The sequence below is a fragment of the Dromaius novaehollandiae genome, chromosome 3 (assembly GCF_036370855.1).
Source record: "Dromaius novaehollandiae isolate bDroNov1 chromosome 3, bDroNov1.hap1, whole genome shotgun sequence".
Classification (NCBI taxonomy): domain Eukaryota; kingdom Metazoa; phylum Chordata; class Aves; order Casuariiformes; family Dromaiidae; genus Dromaius; species Dromaius novaehollandiae.
In genome coordinates this window covers 24,761,121-24,788,418 of record NC_088100.1, presented here as the reverse complement: position 1 = coordinate 24,788,418, position 27,298 = coordinate 24,761,121, and the positions used below count along the sequence as shown (strand labels likewise).

Sequence of the window (27,298 nt, the reverse complement as noted above, 5' to 3'; positions counted from 1 at the left end):
ACACGTACATATTTATAAAGTTAAAAAATACTTTACATAAACTGTAGTAAAATCCCCATCTCTTGTATACATACTCCCTTCCCCACAATTCTTAGACAATATGTGTAAAAACTAAATTATTTCTAAAATTAAATCAAGAAACCAAAGTTTGAGTCCTAGACTCCTAAAACTTCACTTTCCCTCTATTTCTTGCCTGAAGCACTTTACAGTTTTTATTAATCTCCGTAGCAAGAGTCTTGTAGTTTCAGTAACCCTTAGACAGCTGAATAGGCTTTCTTTTTAATAACTTCCACTAGTCACAACTAATGCTAACCATATTAAATGACCCTTTAATGAAGAAAGGTAGTTTCTAGTTTTTTTGTAAGTTTAAAATATACCCAGATATCAAGTGAATGATGTTAAAAATTTAGGCTGGAATTCTGGCTGTATGTAAGTGCAAACATTTTACCTGACTTTGGACATCTACAAAATAAATAGCTAAGCTTGAGTTGGTTGCTTTATGCCCTCTGGGTTAATGGAGAGAATAGGCTCCTGTAGAGACTGGATTCATTTCATCTACCTTAACCATCCTTTTTTTAGATGAGAGGAATTACTTTTGACAGATACTCATTTTCCTTCACGTGATTGTAAAGGGAGCTCATCACAAGACATTTCAGTTGTAGCTCGTAGATGGCTAAGTTAGCACATAATGTGTTATTTCACAATAACATTATCTGACATTGCATAGAAATTTACTGGACAAAGGCAATACAGAACACATTTGATAAAAGCATCCATCATCATTTTATATTTTGAGTCACTTTTTAGAGACTCCATGTAAATTACTGAAATTTTAATTTTGCATAATCTTAAAAAAATGGGTACAGTTAACACATATAGAAATTATTTTAAATTAATTAAAATTCTTGAGGGATGAGTCTGAGGGAAAATAGCTCCCTTTTAACTATTTGTTTATAATTTCTAATGTTTATTAATGGATACTTTCTGAAATATAGTATCAAAGACAGTACATAGAACATGCCTAGTTTAATTGATTTAAAAAGCTAGAACTGGAAAATTATTTGGATTATTCATGCATTGCATTTTTTTCTTGTGTTGCAATAGCAACTAACTGCTACTAAATAGATTGAATCTCTTATTCTAAGTGCTGGGAAAAGAAAATAAGAAATAATTCCTGCTCTAAGAGCTTAGTATTTAAGCATTACACCCATGTTTATTTTTTCTTCTTATATTTTGCAGACTGGTTACATACCTCTACAATCTTTTCGGAGTGCTAATTTAACTGGTTGTCAATTGTTGATTGGAGAAAAGATTTGTAAATTTTTCTTTTTGTATTGGGATTCATTTTGGCTTACAGAATTTCCAAACCTACTTCAGAGTCAAGTTTCTGAATTCCTTAGTAAATTTGGTACCCTGAATACTTCATTCTAGTGTTATGTTGAGTTGTTCACTCTGTATATCAAAGTTTGCAATTTTAAAATTACTTATCAAGTAATTATTTATTAGGTTTTCTTTATTTTTCTGTTTGAAGGGAATTAACCTGTGATTACATAATCCATACTTATTTTCTATGACTACCAGAGGAAAAAAAAACAAATCTAATAGTCTCAGCTCATATTAATTGTTATTTTGGTCTGTATCCAAGAGGGCAGGCCCCCATAATCACATCACTTCCAGTAATTATTTTTCACTCCAAAAATATTCTGAAGATTTCTATGGCAGATATCCATCTTGGAATCCACTTTAGAATGCACTTGCATTTCTAGCACTACTATAATGTTCTCACTACAGAGACATTCAGCACCTGTTCCAACCCTTCCTTCAATATGATTTTTGACTGAAATAGCTCCTGTTTTATCCTTATTTTCCTACAGACTATCACTTTGGATTAAAGACAGAAGGGCCAACACTGTACTGTAATGTAAATTGTGCATTTGATTGAAAAAAGGGGTATGCAATTAGATGGATCTGCCTTTTGCATTGCAACACTTTGCGTATTAGCATTGCCCTGAAAATCATTTCATCAAGATAGTAAATGATTAATGACTTAAATACAGTGGAAATCCAAGAAGGTCAAAATATGAAACTAGGAATTTTATGATAATTAGTAGTAAATCTGAATTTTATTAGGGCACTGGTTTTGTGATTATTAAACCCCAGATGTATCATGTATTATGGAATACAATATATTTAACCTACATTGTGGATATGCTGCATTTGACTTGCTTTTGATTGAGAAAGGTCTTTTGTGGATGTAAAGCAACTTTCTTCCTAAAACACTAGGTCCACTTGTAGACTACATTATCATGAGAAGGCTCATAACTAAATGTCAAAGTGATATTCTTACCAAAATTTTCTGTTAGTTAGTTTTAATAACTTCTATCATATTTAATGAGGTTTAAACAGCACCATGCAGTAGTTTATTCTTCCCAGGAGAATGAAGCAGCTTCAGATTTTTTCTGGCTAGACTTAATTTATAATTTCCCAGGACCTTTTAAAAAATAGTATAGTTTTTCTTATGCTGAGGAAGTTTCTCTTGGCAGCTTAGATGCCAACATTTTTGCATAAAGTCTACAAAATACCACTGTAGAAATTCATGTATTTATTTTTAAAGCTTCATAGATATAAAAAATTAGTTTGAACCAACTATGAGAAAAATAAATACTTTTCTACATCCAAACCTGATTTCTAAGCGATTTGAACCTTTTCCATCCATATAATATTGTCATGTCTGAACACACAAGCCTGACCTGCGTACGGAATTTTCCAGGTCTCAAAGCAGCTATAGCCCTTGAGGTAGCAGCAGACTCTGGGTGCTTTGCCCTAACCTTAGTACTGATACGTTACAATGGAGCAGGGCTCGGTTATGCCAGGATGTTTATAAACCAACCATCCAGTGGGCATTGGGATCTAGCAGAATAGTAAACAAGGGAGCTTTAGGAATTCTATGGAAGAAGATTTGGGGAGGTGACAAGGATCACAATACATAAATGAGCAGTCATCTCACAAGCTGTATAATGTGCAAATTCTCAAACATTAGTAATCGTCTGTAAGACCTCATACCTGCACTAGAAAGTCCAGCTAGATGGGGGTGGAGAGGAATACCCACCTTTGAAAATGGGGAGAGAGGAAGGTCAGAGTATAGAGTATCCAGCTCAAATTTAATTTCTGGAAGAAACTGGAAGAGTAATTAAAAAATTACTCTTATGTATGTATGTAAAATAGCACTGAGATGGAATAGCAAGCAATATACACTGATGAAGAGCAAATCACTTCAAATCAATTTAATTTATTTCTATGACAGTTTATGCAGCATTGTGACTAGAGTAATAAAGTGCATGTCATTGGTCTTTAATAAGAAGCGAAAATTATGTTGGTCAGAAATGAAAATATGAAAAAACAATTACTTTATTCATAGTTCACGTTCCTAGTCATAATTAGAACTGACAGCAACATCTCTGCATAGGGAGCTTAATGTTTTGCATGTTTCAGTTTCTTAAAATTCCCTAATTTTAGGACCTCTAGGAAACTTTACAAGGCTTTCATTTAGAAAATTTTACCATCAACAGCTTAGTTAATTAAAGACGGAAATACTTGTTAATATTCTTTCTTTTTTTAACAATTGCTTCATTTGGAAGCATTATTTGATTTAAAAAAATTAGCAGTATTATTTTATGGTGTATGTATGCTGAGATGGTTAACTCTGGAAATAGAGCAATAGAACTTAACTGAAAAGTAACCTGATGAGTTTAGGCTATAAAGCTTTGATTGTAGTTATTTTTCATGTTTAAGAGAGGCTGGCTAGAAGCTAATAACTACCCCTGCAAAATTATCCAGTAGTGATAAGGTCAGAATTATCAGTCAAGGCACTTCCTGCAATGCCTCCTTTTCTGCTCTTAAGTTCTTGTAAACTAAACTAACACTTTGCATTAGAAGACTTGCTTTACTTTTAAATGCTTTTATTTAAATATTCCTTGCAAGAATAATGTATTAAAATTTAATTTTCTTTTTTTGAATTGAGTCCCTCAATTCATGGGTCTGCTGTTAACTTTTCTTAAATAGAACATCAAACAATTTTATTTTTTCTGTGATACAAAGAAGAAGAAATCACAAATTAGTGGTTCAAACCCTGGTACTTAGATCAGGTATTTTGGTCTGTGATCCAAAGATCCATGACAGAGAGATGCTGTCCTTATAAACACTGATCCTTTTCTTCTTTTCACACACATTTTGGAAACTTAATGGGTGTTTAGAAAGCAACCTCCCTTTCCATAATGCCAAAAAAATTAGGTTTTCTTTTTATATATCTCAAACACTGTTGAGTCTGACTTCCTAATAACTTATCATATTTTGTATTATTTAAATTCAGAAGAAAGAAAAGTAAGAATTTTTTAGAAGTGATAAAATTTAGGAGGAAGAAGAGTTTTATAATACTGTATTGGACACTTTCTCCACTGATTAGCTAGGTAGTTATTAGCATGTTAGTTTTAAAAGAAAAATATAATATCAAGTAAAATTGGGGATTTTTACTGACACTTACTGCATATGACAGCTTCAGCAGTCGAAAGTGTCAGAGCTTTACCTTGCCATATTAGTGCAATTAAGCACACAAACAGCATAGCGATTTGTCATCTGTGAAGAACAGAATACCATAAAACTGTTTCTTTAAAAGGAAAAGAAAACTTGGAAAAACAATGTAAAGGCCTTTACTTCAAAGAGGGAAAATATTTTCTTATATTGAGAATTCAAGGTGTTTATGATTGATTTTTAAAAGGACTTTTTGCTTTATAGAGTTTAATGCCATAAATGTAGATCTATTGATTTCTGAATGCTATGTTTCATGCAGCTTAATTTATTCTTCTAATGCCTCCAAAACACACATTTAATTACTTAAAATATTCTGCACAGTAAAAGAACAGGAGAAGGGAAAAGAAAAGATTGCAGAAAAGGCTCAAAGTTTTTTCACAGATATATGTATGTGGAATATTATATATGTGGAATATTTATATATATATATATGTATGTCTGTGTGGAATACCCTTAATTGGAAGAAGGCATTCTTTTAAAATTACAAATTAATAGGTAGTTAACATTTGTAGGAAATAGGTGCTCAGGTGATATTAAGTCTATCATAAAGGATGATCTGTAAAGATGAAACCAGATATTGTAGCAGAGGTGCTCGAATGCGTATACATAGATGAAAACTACGCACTGGAATATTTTTTTTTTAATGAAGCCTTTAGGGTAAAAAAAACGACATTGAGAATGTAGTTGTGGATATAAAACATAAATTTAAAAAACTGATATTTAGGCCCCTGACAATTAGATCCCAAGCCTAAAATCAAAACCTCAGTCTCTTTCATGGATCAGAGAGGCATCTCATTCTCAACCCATCACAACTAAGAGAAGCTGTTGGAGTTTTTTGGTTGTTTGTTTATTTGTTTATAACAGCAATAAAATACATTAAGAATTCAATGTATGTGTCTGCAATCACATGCTTTCTAAATTTTTTTATAGTAATGTATTATGTTCTTTTTATGTCCATGCTACTTATATATATTTCTTAGTTTGGTGCCATGCATGTGTCGTAACCTTTTTGAATCTAAGCATTTATTAAGATCATCTTGTGCTGCTTACATATTCTAAACTAGATAAGAACAAACAATATTTCTGGTCCTGAACAGCATGCTTAAAAGCATTCCCTTGGCTCATTCTTCTATGAAGTATGGCTCTGGATTCTTCTTGTTAATTCAGGTCAGAGAGAAAACTGGTGCAAAAGGTTTCTTCCTCTCACAGTTATCTTTTCTAACCCACATGCCCTGTTTGTGTGCATAGGCCTGAGAAGCTTGGTTTTTGCTGCTTGATCAGTTTTATCAGTTGCCTCAACTTTGCTACCTTCTTTAATATAGAGATGTACTAGGATTGCCCATCCCCACGTTGAAATGATTTTAGTACCAGCCAGCGAACGTCTGAAGGGCTGGTCTCCAAGTCTCCGTTCCTGAACTTTCTAAACAATGATGTTGTCAGACAGTTACAGATTGGGACAAACTTAGAGTCAGCAACACGCTTGCTGTCAGACAGACTTGTGTTCCCATAAGATCAGAGCTACCCTATTTTGTCATCCTCTTAGCTAAAGGAAATAGTTCTACATACAGAGGAATTAGGAAACCCCAAATAAAAACCAAATCACTCTCTTTTTCTGCTATTTTTTATTTCTGCTTTTCTGCTTCATTTTTCTTCCCCTTCCTGCCACCTTTTTTTTTTTTTTTTTTTTTTTTGGAAGGTTTGCATTTGCAGATTATGTGAGAATAAGTAAGGAGGAAAGTATATTCCATTAAAGTTTTAGTCTATATACACTATTTTATTGCATTCCCTCTTGTTTGACGAGACTCTTCCCCATATCAAAGGTTTGGAACGAAAAGTGAATTTCTTAATGCAGTTTACAAAAATTGTGAGATTCTGTCAGTATCCAGAAGAGAGGGACTTCAGTTACCTTCCAAACTTTGTGAGTAGGAAGATGAAAGGGTTTTAGCGTTCCATCCTTAATCATCTTTGTCTTGAAACAGTTCAGTGTGTTCATTCACAGCTTCTCATTCTACATAATCTTAGTTGTTACTTATTTATTACTTTGGTGGTCTTGACCTCCAGAATATTCACATTTACATTGACATTCATGCACATCACAGGTTTCTGTTTCAGACATTTTACTTCCAAGCAATGTTATCTTTGCACTGTCACTATGTGTGTTTGTCATCCCTAAGACTATGACTCTAATGATTGATTTAGGGGAAATGTGTCAGCCCCCAGTCATTGACTCACTCTGTATGATTCTTCATCTGTTTTCATGGACATAAATATTAATGGATACAAATATACTCTGACCATGACTCAGTCAACAGAATTTGCCAGAAGAATTTGAAGTCAAAGTTAGGAAGAACCTACCTACCTCACCTGTGCCAGATGAGATGTTATTAGAGCTAGTCAGGGAGCTGGTGACCATAAACATTAGTGAGCATGTCCAGAAAGTGTAGACTATAGGGCTGTAGATGTGATGTTAAACACTACATATCATTTGTGATACCTTCTGGTTGAACTGAGATGTGCTCATCAACTCATCATCTGGCACCATACACAGAAGACAGGATCCACAAACAAGACTGCATCACAAATAAATACCTTTGATCTCAGAATGATCTGACTACCATGGAAGGCTTTCTTACTTCATTTTCAGGGTCCTGGAATATAGATGCTAATGGGTAGTGCTGCATTTATGCATGAACTGCTAAACAGGAATAATTTTCTGTCCTGTATGCAAAAAGGTAGTTCTCGTTGTTTCAGTATGTCTGCCAGTCACCAGAACTGCAGTAGATACCTGGGCAGATCCTTCATTTTGAATCATAAATGATCCAAAAATATTTCGTGTCTTGTGCAAATGAGGTATTCACAATACTTTTTTTTTTTTTTACATTTTCCAGAATAAAAAATGCTGAGTGAATATTCACCAACTGAGGTATTCAGATTCAGGCTTACCGGAATATGCTTTTCTTCTGCTATGGGCCCCAGAGCTGATTCATAGTTTACATCTCCCCTTCTGTCTCCTGTTCCTTAGATCTCTTTATTCATTTGGAATTTCAGACAGGGTTTGGATGGCATCCTGTTGGGAACCTCAAGTTGTACCATGAAATTATAGTACTTGAAATTAGTGATTTCCTAGTTAACAGGCTTATCAGGCAAAAGAATCTTTTCTCAGTGGGATCTCTCAGAACCAGTATCATAAACCGAACCCGAATGGACTGGACAGTCTGAATGCTAGTTATGTGAACCCTTGGGTCCTTTGCAGAATGAAGTTTATCCCGGAAATTAGAAGCAAGCTACTGTGTGAACAGAGGAACTGATGAATCCTTATTTCTTACAGATTACTTCTTTACCTGTGATCTCTATTTCCCATCCCTCTTCTGAACAGTCTTAGCTCTGTCCCCAAGAGGTGAACCTGAGCAAGCAATGGCATATATTTTGACTGGTACATATCTACATGACTGAATAGGGCATTGCCATTTTGAAGGGATACAACATTAAGATGGAGGCTGACTTTCTTGAGTCTTTTTCATACATCAAATTGCTAATTTTCAGTAAGCATGTAGGAATTTAGATACCTTTATAATCTCCTTCCTGTGTCAAATATGGTTAATATTACTCAATTCAAAATATATTAGAGACACAACTAAGGGTCAGATAGTGGATAATCTGAATGTGTAGTTATTGTTTCACTGAGAAAATACATTTTTTTTCAAAACAAAGATTTCTGTTGGATTATTTTTATGATGAGATTCAGTGGCTTTGTGATGTGATGACAGCTTATTCTGTTATTTTATTTGCATGCTGCACAGACATTTATATACAGTAAAAATATCCTATACTACTCATGAAAGCTTAGAATTTTAGAGTTCATTTTACCAGCATTCAGAAACTATCAATGTAGGTCTCATACTCTAATCAAGTTACTCTGTACAAACAGGGCCATTTAAACACTAGTTACTTTGTTAGGCAATAGATTTACACGTCTGAATAGCCCTTGAGAAATTCTTGCAGGAGAACCACAGATGACTTCCTTTAGACTGGCAGTTATCAAGAGGTATGAGTTTTCTTTCATTGCTAAAAAATTCAAATATTTGTTTGTCTAAAAAAGAATAAAGAGTAAAGAATACAGACCACGGAATCTAAACAGTTATGGCCTGGTATTTAGGTCAGCTCTTTTACCTGGTAAGTCAAGTCAGAAGTTAATGTTAGTGCTGTGGTTTCAGAAGATGACATCCAGTATTTCTAATTATTCTTCATCTTTTCTTACTTTGCATGTCTATTTTTGTAGGCCTCTCCTAAATCTCTTTTGCTTATATACCTCACTATTTGGTGAGGCATCTTCCTTTTAGAGACTTATAGTACTCATTTAAATGAACGTCACAATTTTATCAAGTTATTACAATACCAGCAGGGTTATATTAATTATTCTGACTTTAAACTTGCACCTGTCTTTTTGAACCTGTACGGTTCCTAATCAGTTTGGCAAGCAACTCAAATATTCCAGACTAACCAGCTGTTGTACTTACATTTTCATTCTTACAGTTAACACAGGTCAAACTTTACAGCTTAGCTACGTATCGCTGCGTATTACCAATTTCCTTACTTATCCAAGATAACCTGTGTCCATTTGCTTATGCTAAGCTGCAGTAGATTTAAACTTTTTCCACTTGCTTTTCTGCTGAATTAAAGCCATAATACTGTCAACCACTTGCTGCCAGGTTGCAACCAAAAATCTTCTAGACCATGCAAGAGCACACATGACCATTACAACAGCAGTTTTGGGTAGGCTGGCAGTGATGAGCCCATTTCACTCAGATGGGATACATTAAGTTTTTGCCAGATTTCAATAAAAGAGTAACAAAGCAATATAATTTATGTATGGGATGTATAGCTTCTTGTTGATAACCTTGTTGGATGGGCTTTTAAATGAAAGACAGAGGGAATTCCTATAACTTACCTCATGGTTCTTCAGTCTTCAGTTCCCACCTTACTTCTGCTTCTTTACTGAAAGCTACTTATATCTTCTTTGTTGAGAAATTCTGCATCTGTGGCATCTTGTGTCAGTTTGTCACAATATTTATTTTATTTATCCCACACCTATTTGTTTATCATAGTCAAAGGTCTGACTGAATTTGCATCTCTTTGTAATGGTTAATAGTCAGAAGGAAGAAAGAGAATGCAGTATGTGACTCATTTGGGTAAAAAAAGAGTCTACGTTAACAAAATGGGCAAAGTCATTGTTATTTCCCTACATCAAGTATGGCTACTGCGGTGCCTGAAGGTTCCATCCCAAAAGCTTCCAACAGACAGAGCTGTATCTGGAGTTCAGTGCAGATGTTCACTCCATGTGAATTTTTTTTGTTTTCCATATCTAAAAGCTCAGTCACAACACCAATAATTGTTCTATAAGAAAAAATGGCTCAACAAAATTAAGGAATTATCTTAACGATTCAAGACTGCAAACTAGTTCTCTATACAGCAAAAGCCAGAAATATGACTCATACTTCTCCAAACTGTGATTTCTGGGTACATTCAATGTAAAAGTCTTCTCTATTATTGGACTATACTTTTATTAGGCAAAATGCCTAGTACTGTTTCAGTGATCTGCATGTTAATTCCTTAGCAATGATGAACTGCAACTCAAACCTCTATACATCAGTGTCACAGAAATTGTCCAGAAAGAATATCCTGCATACAAAGAATGTGTCGTGCGTAGACTTAATGATTAATCAGAACTTTACACAGGACACAAAATTGTCTTTCCCGCACCTAAACCTATGTAATCCATAGCCAACTACTCAGAGAGAGAAAAAAATGCAATATTTACTTGCTGTCCTTTTCAGTTCCAAAAAACATTTTTTTTCATTGATATGCAAAATTTGAAATTTTGAATATGTCAAAAAACCTAAATATATCAAAACAGAAAAAGAGGAAAATACCTACTTTGTTTTGCTTTGAGTAAAAAATCAATGGTGTTGAAGGAGAAAGACTTTTGGGTCTGTTTCTTGTTTTTTTCTGCCTAACTAGAACCCTATTGACATGAGTTGACTTTTTGCATCTGACTTTGCTGAGTAACTTAGCCAACTAATCTTATTTTCTTGTTTCTAGACAACCCTCTGGAGAGATATATATTCCTTCAGAGGATGTTTCAGAGCACAACTTAACTTAAACGCTCTGAGTTCCTCACTGAAATAGTCTAAACTGAGTAGGGGCAATCTAGGAAGATAAGCTCTGCGAAGACTAAATGCCTAGGGTATGTGGTTTGAATAACTCTGTGGTAACCAACAGTGTAAAAGAACTGAGCAAAGAGAATGCATTGTTTAAGCCACAAAATATCATCGCAATTCTTGTATGAATCCCTTATATTGAGTTTAATGTTCAGTTATTATACTGATAGATCCTGAAGACTTTAGGAGATGATACAGCACATGCCACTATCATGAAAGTGTGTGTTTTGTTTTTTTTAATTACATTACATTTTGGAATAAAATGCCCATCAGATACTTATGGCTTACAGTCACATAAAGATATATCTTACTTTCAGAGTACTGAATGATAATGCTGTCTATAAATTCAGATTCTCAAATAGGTCTCACAAATCATTTGACACACAATCAGCAATGGACAAGGGTAACTTCAGCATAGGATCTAGAATATCACCTGACCACAAATCAGGATTATTTATTTGACCTCATAAATATGTCAGATTATCGAAGTGTTGCATTCCACTTATTAAAAGACAATGCAATATCTTTAGCTGTACAATCAAAATGAGAGCAAGAAGAACAAATTTCTATAGTGAAATTCTTTATTTCCTTTTCAGATGTTCAGAGAACATGTATTGCTGTCACTCGTTTGAATATCTGAATACATTTCATTCAGGGTGGTCACATAGGTAGACCAGAGAGATGTAACTAAATGAAAATAATTTTACGTTAATCTATTTTACAAAAGATTTAGAATTAGTATTTAAATAGGTTCTGTAAAGTTGTGAATTTCAGAAATGATGATCACAAATGGATTAAATGGAATGGCTTCCATGCCATTCTGTTCTTTTTTTTTTTTTAGCTCATGCTTTATTACTGAATTAAAACAATTACAAAATACAGGATAGAAATTTCTTACTTGGTCCTTGGTCTTTTCTGGCTTTTATGGAAGTTGTATGTGCATATTCTACAATTCAGCGTCATATAATGGAGGTGTCTGAGTGAGAATGGGCTTATATTATTCAGTTTTTCTATACCAGACAAAGCTGGTGGGCTCTGGAAATAGAAAAAATGCATTCATTCATAATGAAATTTATATAAGCTTTACTTAAGAATTAATTATATTTACTATGCAGTATCCCTGCTCTACTTTTCCAAAGAAATGTTATTGTTTAATCCATAAAATAATGAACTATATTATGAATAATCATATGATCCTAAGGATCAGAGACATACTGTAGACCACAAGTAATGTGCTGTGCTTGTTCTGCTTCTTAGCCTTTACTTTACAGAGAGAATTCTAATAGAATAAGTAAATGTAAATATTAGGTATAAATAAATGATCTGGTAAGATTAAATATTTTTAAACATACCTATGCATGTCTGCTGAAATGCACATAATTTAGATTATTTCTTCTGCTGCACAGATAGATTTTCTCAGCTTTTGAAGGCTGGTGAATGTGTATTCAGATCAGGAGAAAAAAGCTTCGTCAAGCTGAAGCATGGAATGTTCCTAGCAAGGGTGTGGGAAATCTTAAACTAAGTTCCTAATGATGTTCTTGCACCAAGCACAGAGATGATGTTTCAGAATTGAAGTCTTCAACTTCAGTACAAAGATGAATATTTTAGATGTCAACAAAATTATTTTGTGGTAGGCATTTTTCTATGAAGAAAATCTCTGAAGATTTTTCTTTCACAGTAGTTTTTTGAAACTCTTCTCTTTGCATTAACATATCAAGATTCTAGAGGTGGAATAGAGAGCACTGGGAAGAACTAAAGTTTTGTGTGTAAAGTTTTGTAGTGCTATTCACCAGCTTTCTGATATGTGTTGCATTGAAATACACATCTCTACATCATTACCATGCATTGTTGTATGAGAAATCATTTTTTTCTTAAGTTTAAGAGATCATTGTGAGTTACTAGAATGAGGCAGATGTTCTAGTAAGTTCGTATGGATGCATGCACTGTAAAGGAGGTAAACCAACTTCCTTCACTTTTAAAAAAGCATGGCAAAAAAGCAATAATAATTTAAACAAGTGAAAACATTTTAGCTTATACAGTCCTTCCTATCTCTAATAGCTAGTTAGTTAATGAAAGTGTTAGGTAGCGACAGCTTTATTAAAAGTGTTTGATCATTCCTAATTTGAATACAATCATTCACTATGTTTTTTTTTCTAAAACTGCGTGTTGTTCTAATCCAAATAGAATAATTAATTCTATCAGAAATCAACTGATCAAATCACTAGGCTAATATATTGTAAATAGATCTAAATTAAATTCTGAAAAGACTAGTTATTTTTACTTTTTTGTTATTTATTCCTCTAAAAATGACTTTGCAATTTATTGTATATGCAGACTCACTGGATCTAGTGTTCCTGATCTTATTGTGAGCATGAGCAACCAGATGTGGCTTCACTTACAATCCGATGACAGCATTGGCTCTCCAGGATTCAAAGCTGTTTATCAAGGTATGAAAAAAATTAAGTGCTTTAAACTCACATTGTAACTTCTTTCATTATATGCTGTGAATCTATTTCAAATAGATATTTAGTCCTTTTACAAATTTAGAGTTTTGATACGATTGTTGTTTTTGATACTTTATTGTTGGTTAAAGGATAATGGAGAGAGATATTTTTGAACAAGTGCAAAATAAAGATCTGAAGTAAAAATGGAAGTTAAAATATTATTTTTTTCCTTGAAAGTCAATACAATATACAGATTTCTATCAGCTTTGAAAAATGTAAAATGTTACATGCCTCAGAATGTAATTCATGTTAGGTATCTTATTTGAAAATTGTGTTCTGTGTTTGCAGCCTTTATTGGGGTAGTTATGAAACTAAAATTGTTTTCATGCCTCTTGGAGAAGCTTCACAGACCTAGATCAAAGTTACTATGTAACACAAACAATAGAACAGATATATTGTATATGGTTGTGGAAATTAGGAAGAGCCTTAATTTACCAAAAAAGGGGGGCTTAAGGTATCCTAGCCTTATTTGTGCTGCTTCTGCCTCAGACAGATGAGAACCTTGGCAACAAAAACATCTTTAATTTTTCTTGACCATGAGCTTCAGTCTGATACATACTTGGGTTGATTTCGTTCTAGTAAAAAACACCTGTTATCGTTTAGTATGCAGGTATTGACATTTTCCATTTTAATAGGTTACATACACCTGCAGCTTAAAAAAAGATCTTGCTTGTTAAAATGTAATATCATGTGTGGTTAATTCCTGTGTTAATTAGTTCACCTTAAGGATAAGGACCAAAAAAACAGTTAATATTATTTTTAATACTTTCCTATAGGCACATATAACAAAAATGATTTCATAATAATTCTGTCAGAATTCCTAGGCACAAGCATATCTGAAACTCTTACTTCATATACCGTTAGGCATAGGAAATGAACACTTTATTGAGTGGCATGTTACAATTATTGGTGTAGGATGCTCATTTATCTTACTGATCTGAAAATGTAATTGAGACCATTGGTATGACCTGATGACAACAGATTTTGGATCCTTATCTTTCTCTCTTCTTTCATTGTGCAGCTGATTTCATTTTCACGTACCCATGCTATATCCCATGCTATATACCCGTGCTTCTGTTTGTTTGTAGCAGTTGTGGTAGTGTGAATAATAGTCTTGTTATGTTTCAGTGTTATCACTCAGTTTAAATTGCGCTGGCCTTGTTCCAATTCCATGACTGACTTAGACACAGCAAATAAAATAATAGGAAAAAAATCCCAAGGAGACAGGCCCTAACTTATGAGGGTGTGCTATTTCATCTTTCCATTAGATTGAAGGACATTCACTATCATCCATATTGCATTTCAGGTTTGAAAGAACTACCTGGTAGGATTTCAATTCTGAGTCTTTGGTGCATGTTTTTGAATAGATATTTATCCACTTTGAATTCTCCTGAAAGGTCTTTTTCTAGTGTTGCTTACTATGAGTGAAGTCTGAGGTGAGGTTTATCATAGAAAATTAAATAGTCCAGAGTTCTGGGGCCAAATACTGGAACTTAAGCATTTAGATCATTCTGTTAAACAGTCCTTGGCATGGTACGACCCTTGCTTTTGGGTCATGCAGCGCTCTACCAAACAAGCCAAGGTGCAGTTCAGGCATAAACAGAAGCCAGGAGCCATTCCCAATAGGCAATTTGAATGAGACAACCTTGTTTTGAGGTTATAAATGTGTACAGTGCTAGACAATGTTGGTAGGCTCAAGGTCAGAATATATTGATGTAGATACAGACTGACAGTATGGGTGGTAGGGCTATAACAGTGCCTGAATCAAGAGAAGATGCAGTTACTAAGAGTTCTTCTTGTTGTTCATGGACTCAACAGCCTATTTTAGTATTAATTTCTTTAGGCTTTATTTTGTCTTTCTATTTAGAATATAGAAATGAGTGAAATGTTCCTTAACATTTTGGAGTTCCAGGCAAGATAGGAAGCCTGCACTCTTTATCTGTCTCAGAATGACTAACGTACTTTCAACATCATTCTTTATTATCAAAGTTTATATAATCTGTCCTCTTTAGTGTTGATCAGCATCCCATTCCTTCTCTGAGTTAGATAGCTGTGAAGCAGGGCTGCTCTTGTATTCTACTGAGGGAAAACTGTAGCCTATTTCAGGAACAGATTATTGTGTCCTTAATTTATGAGAAATCAAATAAAAGAGGACAGCAACTTTAACAACTTTATTTCAGTGCTTGTAGAGATAAAAGGCCTAACTTGGAGTCTGAAATTGCTATCATTTAATTGGCTGGTCATGTGAATCAGCTGTTACAGCAGATACGTGATTCATATTTATTTCGCAGTTCCTCAGATCTCCATGACTAGAAGTCTTTGTTGTGTTTCCTGTAACAAGCACTTTAAACAGGGCAGTGTATTTCACTGTGAACATTCTTAGAAAGTACTAGGCCATCAGTAGCAGGCTATCAAATTTGGCCTGGAACCATATCTAGTGAATCAAAACAAAGTATATTTGGATGCTTAATCTCTGTATGAGATTCTGCTCTAAATAGTGTTTTAACATAAGGTGAATAATATGCCTTGATTAAACTCTGCAAAAAATTGAGAGGCTGTTTACTGTTCAGTCAGTGAAAATAACACAATCAGAAGAGTAGGAGTCCTCCTCCAACATTTCTCATGTACAGAAGGAGAAATTTCCTGCCTAAATGTTTCTTTTCACCTGTTATTTTTCAGATACTTTAATGTTTCAACACAAAATAAAGAGTGAAAAGTTGGGTAGATGTTAGCTTAAAGTTTATTAAATGGTGCATTTATTGCACTAAGGATGTTAAGACAGGCTTGCATGCACAGGAGTTTTGTAAATGGTGTCTGTTGATGATGGCATAGATTGACTCTAGTCATGAAAGGAGCAAGGAGGGAAAAGGGAAAACTCTCCCCAGTGGCCAGCCAAGAAGAGGAGCAACCAGGTCCCATACCAGTGTGTCTGTTACTACTTCTCCGGTAGTCTGCACTGCAGCAGGTGGTGATGATGAATGTGATTAGGATGATGATGATTTTTTTGCCATGCTTTTTTCCTAGTACTCTGTGCTTTTCTTTGGGACTTGCTAAAACTCATCATTGGTTGTTCCAATTTATAGCACTGATAGAAGTATTATAATTAGGTCACGTCTTGCACCTTGCTTGTTAAACTTCTATGCACCTATATTATTGGGTAATATTTATTGTGTATTCAAATGACTATTATCTACTTTGTTATGCACTCTATTTTGGTTTTCTCTAATTAAACTAAATCTACAAAACAAAAAGGAAGGAGGGAGAAAGAAGGAGTGATGACATAGTGGTGGTAATGGCTTCCCATGAGAACCCACCACAACAACACTATCGAGGTTTAGAGGGGCAAGGCCTTGAGAATAACAATATGAGACAACAGCATGAGAAAAACAAGGAAAAATTACTGTCACAGAGGTTCAGGAAAAACTGTCACAATAGCTTACATATTACAGAATTGTGAATAAAAAAGCAGATGCAGGTCCTCAGTGTTACTAAGGCTAAGACACTAAGGTAGCTAAGACATTGTGCAACACATTCAGCCTGTGCCTATATTTCAGTTAAGCTCACCCCTTCTCATTGCTTCTTTCACTATTTCATCTGTTTTACATGTGACATTTCTATGCACTGTGTATTAAGATGGTTTAGTCTCTTTACATAAACCATTTCGAGTCGCAGTGAAAACAGAGAGTATTGGCACAAGTTAAGTGGCTGTTACTTCTGCATTTTTTCGTCAAGCCAAAATTATGAACTTTATCCAGTCATATCTCTACAAAAAAGTTCAAAAATTAAAATCCATCTGCTTAGTTATTTTTCTGCTATCATTACTCTTTCTGCAATATCTAACATAAGGGATTTTTTTTTCATTTCAGTAGTTGTCTAACTTATCAAAGATATCCTAGTTCATTTCTGGAGTTCAACGACTACTGTTATAAAATCTAACTTCTGGGGACTTCCTGAAACATTTAAAGTATACACTATGGATTTGGCAGTTATAGCGGCATATCTGTTACAAAGTATATTGATAGTATGGTATCATTTGATCTTTGGATTTTGGCTTTTAGTCTTGTTTTACAACTGAATTGTGACTCATTCTATGTTTTCATAGTTTTGGAAATTAACTCCTGGATTATCTTGCTTTTTTGAGATTTATTTTGATGAACTGTCAGCAATTATCTAACTTTTATGTTAAGAGTTTGCAGAATTGTAAAATGTGAAATGTTTAAAATCTCGGAAGTGTGTGACATTCTATAATGTCACAAGATATCTCAGTGATTCTGCTTACCCTTTGTCAAACAGTCAAAAAACCTGTCCAAAAATAGAATTTCATTTTAGTGATGATAAAGTTAATGGATTGCCACATGTGGCCTCAAAGAGACTACTTTTTGTTTTCCAAGACAGCCTTTGTGATTGCAGTGAGCTCAGAAGAAAGCAAATTGCAGACTTTGATGGCTGATACATAGTCTACAGAGACAAAGTGCAGTGCATCCTCATTTGAATCTATTTTACTAAAGAGACTGAGTTTTTCTTGGGTTAGAACATGACTCTTCAGCCTCTCCTACAATATTTCTAAATTGACCATCTGAATCTTGGCTCCATATTTATTACCTTTGTCACAAACACTGCTCGTGGCCAGCGGGGTGGCTTGTATTTTTTTCTTTTAATGCTTCACTGACCAAACAGCCAGGCAGTTATCAGGTTTCAGATATTTATTAAACACCTTAAAATGATGATGAATAATCTGCAACTCAGGTTACTTTCCCAAAAAAGGAAATTCCATAGGCAGATTCTGAAAGTCCCTCATTCTCTGTTCTAGGTCCCCATATACCTTAATGGAGTGGTTCAATAGATATCCAGAGGAAATCTCTGAAGGAATTTAGAGTTTCTCTGCAAAAGACAGAAATTAATTGTTCTGTCCTGTTATAATTATGGTATTATGTTATAATACCATAGCTAAGCATATCGAAGTATCTATACTGAAATCCTTGTTCCATTGTAATCTATGACTAAACTCTTAACAATGGCAGCATGACTGGGTTTTGCTCCACCCATCTTCATTAAGTAAAGAAAAAGAAAACAGTATATGCCATTGTTTATAGCTAGATTTGCTAAAATAGATGTTGTCTTCTGCCATAGGTGTATAGGAATTGGTAAGACTATGTATTTCACAGTCGAGATTTCATGACAAAAAATCTGAGATAATATTTCTTAGTGAATACTTGTATACGTATTTAGATAGGGCTAAGTTAATGATATAATTTTCAGTTATATAACAACTGGAAAACTGAGGAGGAAATATGTTCAAACTAAAAAATAATGTAGTTAGATTGTTACTTTCTTTCTTAAAGCTAAGACACTTTTTTCAGAATTTCAGTGATGGACATGTTTGGAAAGTTAAAGGAAATAAAAAGGCAGGACTGTTAAGTTCCAGGCATGTTACTAATACAATTTTGTTCTTTTACTTAAATGGTAGGGTGTTTAGTAAGGTTATGAAAGACTTCAGTTTCTTTCTTCATACAAAGGACTTATCTGAAATTCTCATATGCCACTTCCTGAAAGAGTAACATAATCATTGTTTTAAATGTACATTAGAACAGGGCCTGATATCCATTGAGTACTGTAATTAAATTTTTTAGGGTTGACTGAAAGTTCATATTTTTAATGAATAAACAATTTGCTGAAAGAACATTTCTGAGCTCCAACTTAAATTCCATTCCTGCAATGCAACAACTGTTTATAACAGCAGTGATGATGGTTTCTTTTGCTTTGTCAGTGGAATGTGTCTAGAAGAATCCATGCAAATATTACTGTATATATTAAGTACTGCATTAAATGTACACTTAGGGATAGTATTCATACCGTGTAAACCTCAGGATGAAATAATACTAAAATTAGGGCATACCATCATTTTGAGGTGCATAGGTTAGTTTCATGACGCCAGTAGACGATGTATATTTCTACCAATGATGTGCTAAAATTATTCATGTTCTTCCAAGAGAATTTTTCTTAAGACCTGTTGCTGTTCATGGGCTAAAGCAGGGACTAATTTTAGATTCAATAGATACAAAATGTTTGGTTAAAATAATTCTTATTTAGACCACGTATTTTTTTTTCCTTTCCCCTTTGGCTGCATTTAGATTGTGTTTTGACCACAGATCTGAGACCACTCATACCCATACTTGCCCAGCAACCTGTGATCTGGGCATTTGTATTTGGGCAGTACTTGGGCAGACTCAAAGCATGATCAAGAAAAATGATCAGGCTTATGCACTTTCTTAACAGAGCTCCAGACATACATTTCCTGTTATGTGGATGAGATAGACATAGTCATTGCCGTGTGCATCCAGGCCAAGGCCTCTATGATATGTCACTTTATAGCTTGTGACAGTGTGTCACACAATGATGTCAGGTCAAGACGTTGGCCCCGGACACCTTCCTGAAAGGACCCAACGTCTCAGCCAAAAAAGGATCATGAGCGTTCCACAACTTACTGTTTGTCTGGTAAGATCCAAAGTAGATTGTGCAGCAGGCTGTTCATTGGGCTGTTTCCATGCTAATGCTCCCATCAGCAGTACCACACTGATGAGAAGCAAATCAGACCCTGCCACAGTCAGCTTCAGCTTTCAGACATGAATACCTTAGATTTTTATTAGGCTTGGGATTTTTCTCCTGTTCAAACCTTTAAGCCTGTCAGCCCAGAAAAATATTTTTTCTTTGACTTCCTGATTTTTTGATAACTGATATTACAAAATCTGTTTGGTAGTCTGTTTAGAACTCATTGTTCATTTCTGCCCTTACATAATTATATAAACTAATTAAGTTATTTCACTAGCCTATCCTTTAGTTCCATACTAGTGTTATAAAAGAAATCTAGCGACTCAGTGATATAAACCTGAACATGATAAACAATTTAAAGTTATTAAGAATTCTTGGATATCTCAGGAAGTATATCAGGCCGTGCAGGCAGCTGAAAACGTGACGTTTACAACCTTAATTTGTGCTGATGCTCAAATGAGCAGTAAAGCTTTAAGCTTTCATTATGAGGTTGTTTGGTTGTTCCTCCCGAGACTAAAGGAAGAATACATTCAGATACATATTTAAGTTGCTCAGATAAATTTTTCTTTTCTTTTTTCTCTCTTCTCTTCTCTTCTCTTCTCTGCTCTGCTCTGCTCTGCTCTTCTCTTCTCTCATACAGCAATAACACTTAGTATACCTTAAATCTTAAAACTTTAAAGGCTTGGTTTTTACAAACACACCACTAGTTTAAATACAATTGGGATTCTCACAAATGCCATTGCACTGCCAATATTGATTTAAACATTTGTTACCACTTTGAGATTTCATAATACTCATGCTGTAGGCAATTCATGGAATTAGGCTTTTCTTTAGGAGTAATTGATCTTTTTGAATTCTCAGAATTAAGCGTGTGCATTCAGGAAGATCAGTAAATACAATGTAGTATTTGAAAAAATACACTCATAATTCAATCAAGCAAAGTTTTGAACTTCTTAATCTATTCCAAGCTTTTGTCTTTCTCTTTCTTTCATCCATTTCATGTATATTAAGTTTTCTTTTGATATTTTCTTTTTATATGCTGTAATTCAGCCAAATTATTCAAGTGTGTGCTGCTCAGGTCTCATTTCCACTAATGGTAATGAGATTTAATTATACACTGAACTTAAGAATGGAGTCAACTGTCTAGATGAATCTGAATGCTTGAATTTGTGATGTATATAGACCATCATTAGCACCCGGTAGTTTGGTAATGAACAGTTATTTATATCTTGACTTTTTTAAGGGAGCTTTGTTTTTAAGGGAGCTTCTGTCTGTTATTTACATTAAAAGCTGATAATTAATATGCTGAAGAAATCCAAGAAATAATAAGCTTTACTCAAAAATTTATTTTGGAAGGTAGACAACAAATGTATTTCACAGCAATTTGGTTCTTTAGAGAACTGTCACAGAGTTTCTCTATGAATGTATCTGTTCACAGTTCCATACAGTCCAGGTTACTTTTGTGGATGGGCAAATGCCAGTCACTTAGTTTCCAACACAATATATTATTAATTGTTTTCACATAGGGAAGTTTTCCTATGTTATTATCTGGCCTTTTAGAGTATATTGGCAAATGTTCAGGTAGGCCTACAGCAGGCATTTCTAAAATATTTCAACATCCTAGAGTTTTCTTTCAGGGAATAAAAAGTATAATCAGGAGGTTACTGATAGAGTAAAAATAGGCTTTAACACTGGCATGCTAAATCACTGATAATTATCACAACAGTTTCAAAGTAATTTTTAGTAGCAGAGAATATCTTTGTCTGAGCTTTGTAAAATGCTGAGTGGTTGGGATGGCAGATGGAACTGACTTTCCAATCTAGAAAATGCATATGAACTTGAACATGTTCTAATTGGCTGAGAGTCTTACGTATTTATAGATTAGCAAGCTGCAGCAGGTCAGATCGAATTTCCATCTATGCTAGTATCCTTTATTCAAAAATGCCCAATAGCAGAGGCTTAGCAAAGAATATAGAAGTGGGTAAGCATATAGCACTGCATAACTGTTATTCTCACTCTTAAATTAACAAAATAATGAAAGCAAACAAATAAAAAGAACAGATTATGTGGGCACATAATTAAGCATATATATTTGATGCCTTTTTTTGTTTTTATACTCATTGCAGAACCCTGCTTCCAATGTCTTTTTATTATTTTATAAGACCACTTTCCAAAGTCTTCAACCAGGTCTTGATATTATTATGCTCAATTATGCTCCGCAGACATACAAATGGCTGTTTATTATAAACAATAAATGGTTTCAATCAGTCAGTTTAGCTGTTCAGTATTAGCTTGTTTCAGTGTAACCTGTAACATAATGCAGTCTCTTGTGTTAAAACTGGAGACTCTTATTTCACTGAAAAAGAATGGGTATGTTGGAAAAATAGTTGTCGTTTGCTAACCTGATATCTATGTACATCCTGAGTTTTCTTGCTATTGTGGACGAACAAGCTTATTAAACTTAAACTTCAGAATAAAAAATAATTCTAAGCAACTCGGTATTTAACATTTGGTTAAGTGCAGCCAGCATATAGCACATGTATCCTTTCTTAGTTATATGACATGACTGTGGATGGGAGGCTTTCCTCAACCTTCAACCTCAACACTCCAGATTGCAGCTGCGTCTGCATGTGTGCATTCGTATCTCTTCAGTGAATGACTCAACAAGTTAAAGCTTACCACGAATTGAAAGCCTTCGTTTGCCTGTTTGCACAAAAATATTATGAATTGCAACAATAAGATTGTCTCTGAATAGCAGAGAATTGCTATGTTTTAACTCAGCCACTGAAGACTGTCCTTTTAGTCAAACTTCTTTGTAGTTTCATGTCATAATTGAAGAAATTCTATGTAGAAAACAGCTCAGACATATTACTTTAGTACAGAAAACTAAAATATTACATAGTTCTTCATCCAGGTTAATTATTCAGTATGTTTTTCTTTAGCATAAATGTTACTTCCTGATTCTAATTAAACTTGAATTCAAGGTTTGCAGTGGCCATTTCTTTTTAAATTAGCATTATCATTATACAATTTTTATTTAAAACTAGATAGTAGCACATAAAAATAAAACTGAGATTTTCTAATAAGTTTCTAATAAGATGCAGAAGTGAATTAAATATAGGGCATTATCTGATCTTTTATCTTTATTTATTTTTATTTGTTTTTACTTCTGGCAGTTGTTTCTGTGCACTGTGTTTCCTTGCACTGAACACACCAATTGGACAGAACAAAGTCACTTCTAATGCCATATTTTGGAATACCTCTAGCAATGTAGGAAACCGTTAATTCTGTCAATTACATTTTATTTAATACACAGAATCAAACACACTTTTTTTTTGTTATTTCGATTTTCTCTCTCATACTGAGACTCCTTTGATGATTTTGTTGGTGAGCTAGGCATGTAAACTGGCATGGAAAGTCAGTGGAAAGAAAAAAATCATGTCTAAAATATGATACATCTGACCTGTTTTAAACCTCTAATTTATGATGAGTTGAATCACACTGTGGAAGGGTCTTTTTCCTTGCAATGTCTGTATAAGTAGCCTGAAGTGACAAGCTCAGTTTTAGAACACTGAATCTCAGCCTTTGTTTCTTAGCAGATCCGGCTCAGCTGAAAGTTTGCTAGAGCTATGGCATCATTTTAAGAAAATGGAAATTTGCCATAGCTTTTTACTTCCTTAACCTTCTCCCATTACTGTCTTTTTGGTATTTGTACATAATACAGAAAATGCCAGAGTGCCTACGCTATGAATTTAGCTGCCAGTCTGCATTACCTAGAAAGATACTCCTCCCTTCATGCTTTTATAAGCCAAAATACAGTTTTCTGCAGTTTACTAATTTGCCTGAGAATATTTCAGAAAGCGTTGAAAGTGTCGTGTTAAAATCTGCAGTGGGGATTGTTTGGCATCTTTAAGCATCCTCCATCATTTGTAAAGTTACTTTGACTTCTGCAAATGATAGTATGAAAGAAATATACATCACAGCAGGACAGCAACAGATATAATGCTATGAGTTTTTCTTTTAAGCAGTATTATGATAAATTCTCCTAATAGCATTTGTTTTCTGTGACAGTTTTGTCTATTCTTTCACTAGAAGGATCAAGCCTTGGGAATTATTTTGCCCTTTAGTTTTTGAAGCCTTTGATGTATGACGTCTGCATCCAGGTAATAAAAATCAAACACTGGATTTTAAATGAGCAGTAAGTCAGTCTTTCATATTGCCTCCCCAGTGGTGCTGTTTATGTTAAGTTTTATTTTCCTGTCTCTGTTATTTCAAGTAACTTCAAACTTTTTGCAGAGGTAATGAATGAATTGTTTAAATGATGTGATGGTTGATACACCTTTGACTGTACTCTGGCACTGGTATTTTCTTTAATCATATCCTCCTGAAAAAGGGTGTGAATGAGCTGTTAAAAGTGTTATGTTGTCACTGAAGTCAATAAAATTGTAAAGAAAGCATTGTTTTAAAAATTTTGCCAAATATTTAATGTGCTCCAGTAAGGGAAAATGCAATATTATTGGGCTGTAGTAAAAAAAAAGGAAAAAGAAAGTGATTTTCTTGAAAAAAAAATCCAGAATTGTAAATGCTAGTAAAAAATGTATTTTTTAAACAACAAAAATACAAAAAATTGATATAACAGTTTATATATAAGATGCCAATGATTGGATTTAATCTTGTGCTAAGAGTCAGAGTTTGACTTTTTAAAACCATAAGGAGTAATTTGATAAATCAAAAGTAATTAAATAAACTTTCTTATGACAAGCTGAAGAAACATGTTTGACAAATTTCATCAAAGAGATGACATACACATGATCTTATTTCTTGCTAAGTCTTTATGGCAGCCACTTTAAAAAATGTAAAAGTACATGTTTCGTGCCTTTTTATTCCTCATCCAAAATGTACATTATTAAACCCCTGGATGTACCCTTAATTTGGTGATGTCACAGTAACCTGCAAGTGTGTTCATGTTCTGCATCTGTAAAAGTCTTCTTCATATATTTCATTTCTGAAAATGTGTCACCAAGATTTCCTTAAGTTCAGAGGTTTTGAGTATTCTCTCACCTCAAAATTCACCTAACACTTTCCATAGTGTGATTTTCTTATGTGTATTAGAATACATTGCATGCTACAAAAAGTGTTCTGAATATATTTACATAAAACTTTAAAATTATTTAGCTTAGTTAGTATTTATTGTTACAATACGTAAAGGACACATTCAGTTATCTTAAACTATGTCCAGCTATGAAAACTGGTCATCAAAGCCAAGGACAGTACTCCCCAGGAATAGAAGTTCCCTTTATTTTTGACTTTATGGAAAAAGTCTATTTGGTTATGTGTGAAGGGAGATGCTCAGGGAAGTTGAAATTAGCAAAGTGCAATAAATTTAAGCTACGGATTTAGCTCAGTAAGCTACCCTAAATCCCTGTGTAAGTGCAGTCCTCCAGTTATAATATGGCCTTTCATGACTGCAACTTAATCTTATGCTGAAGAAAATGTATCTTCTGAGGAGTATTAAATCTGAGGACAGTGGTATATGTGAATGAGTACTTCTATGTGGGCTTTAGTGTGCCTTGATTTACGAATCTGGAGTCGGTGGCTTTAGTTGATGCTCCTTTCTGAAAGTTACATTTAGAAAACTCTAACAGAAATTTTTGCAAAATTATAAAATAATGCACACACAACACACTAAATAAGCCCTTCATAATTAAAGATTAATTATAATATTACACTCAAAAAGATGCATGCATCTTCAGCAATATACTTCATTCTCAGCTGTGAACTTGTGAGAATCATAGGGTGAGATTAGAGGCCATAATTAATATCACTTGATTGATTATTGTACCTGATTAAACAGTTCTCCTGCAAGAAAGTAAACATTTTTAATTATCAGCAAATAATGACAAAGTTGATAGTTCATCAAAGTCTAGACATTGTATTATTTTACTAAAAATGAACATAAATAAAAAAGTACGTTTATGTATATAAATGTACTCATATATATACATAGGGGTGGCTCTGCACTGTCCCCCTTCCCCCTCCTTTATGGATGTAAATTCCATCCAAGTATTATTCGCAGAAAAAAGGGGATTTTTTTCACTGTTTTATAGAGAGGTATAAAGTATGCCAAGCTCTTATGAAATTTTTCATTGTCTTCAGCTTTAAAGATTGGTATTTACATTCTTTTAAAAGTTTGATAAATAATTTTCAAATAGTGGTGAAAAAAATTATTTCTGGTAGTCATCAGTTTGAGAAATGTTTTGCCACCTGCTATTGTTAGAAATGCCTTTGATTATTTGTAAATAGGTCGGTTCTTGGACATAACAGCAATACGTTAGGAGGGACTAACAGAGACTGTTGTTTTATTTACTGTGGTTTTGAAGGTTGTACATGAAACCTTATCAAAATGTCCTTTGCTACCATCAAAACACTATTTGTAGTAGCAATTAATTCAGCTCCAAATACTAATCAACTGAAGATCCATTTTTCTGGACTTCATTACATAATCTTTGATAAGGAAAGGATAGAATTCTTTCACACCAGTGTTGTCTCACCCAAGCTATTTCCAAGAATTTCCAAGTGGTACAAACAAAGCATTCCTATCTGATGGCTGGAAAGCCTTTAGCTTTTCATTTGAGCACTGACATAGTACTCTTATGGGCATATATGCACATGAAGACATACACACCCACTATATACTTCACAGTTGCTACACCATAGCTACACAGTTGCTATGATTACTATTAAATAACTTCTTCTGTAATATCATTTATATAACAAATTCTTAGGATTGGGCTAAAAAATTGTATATACTAACTTAGTTGAAACACTTCTGTTGCCTAATGATAATTGTTTATTCACAATGATGCTTTGAGTTACTATCATTATCTAATTTTTCATCCATTTAATATTTGCTTTTGTATGATACCTATTTTTAGTTAGGATGTCATGTGTTACTAATTTAAATGGCTTAAAGAAGTCCAAATGTATTGTGTCAACCAAGTTTATAATTTAAAAATCATATTGTTTGTATGACATGACCTATTATTCATAAAACCATATGTTTTCATTCCTTAATCCTGTAAAAGTAGACTCCTGTGTTGGTTGTTCCATTATGTTGTAGAGGATCAGTGCTGGTTTTACAGTTCTATAATTGCGCAGGTCAATTTGCTCACCCTTGTAAAATATTGGTAACACACTGATTTCCTTCTAGACAACTATAATGTCTTCCTTGCCAGGACCTGAGATAATTATAGGTAAAGATGCTCAAGGATATCCTGTTACGAAGGAAGGTTATGCAGTACCACTTTTCTAGTTTGAGGGGACAAATCATATACATTTCTCCATGTATATATAATCAAATTCAACACATAGTATCTCTTATTTGTACACAGTTAAAATTCTGTTTGCATTTAAAGTTTCATTAGACACAACTGTTGTTAC

The 27,298-nt window shown here is 33.9% G+C and overlaps 1 protein-coding gene across 1 annotated transcript in view; it reads left to right on the top strand.

The window, feature by feature from the left end:
* Positions 1-27,298, top strand: part of CSMD1 (CUB and Sushi multiple domains 1) — a 1,240,345-nt gene that overhangs the window by 860,216 nt on the left and 352,831 nt on the right. Inside the window, exon 12 of the mRNA XM_026097018.2 lies at positions 13,140-13,252. Within this exon, the coding sequence (XP_025952803.2) occupies positions 13,140-13,252 (113 nt within the window). The remainder of the gene's footprint in view (positions 1-13,139; positions 13,253-27,298) is intronic.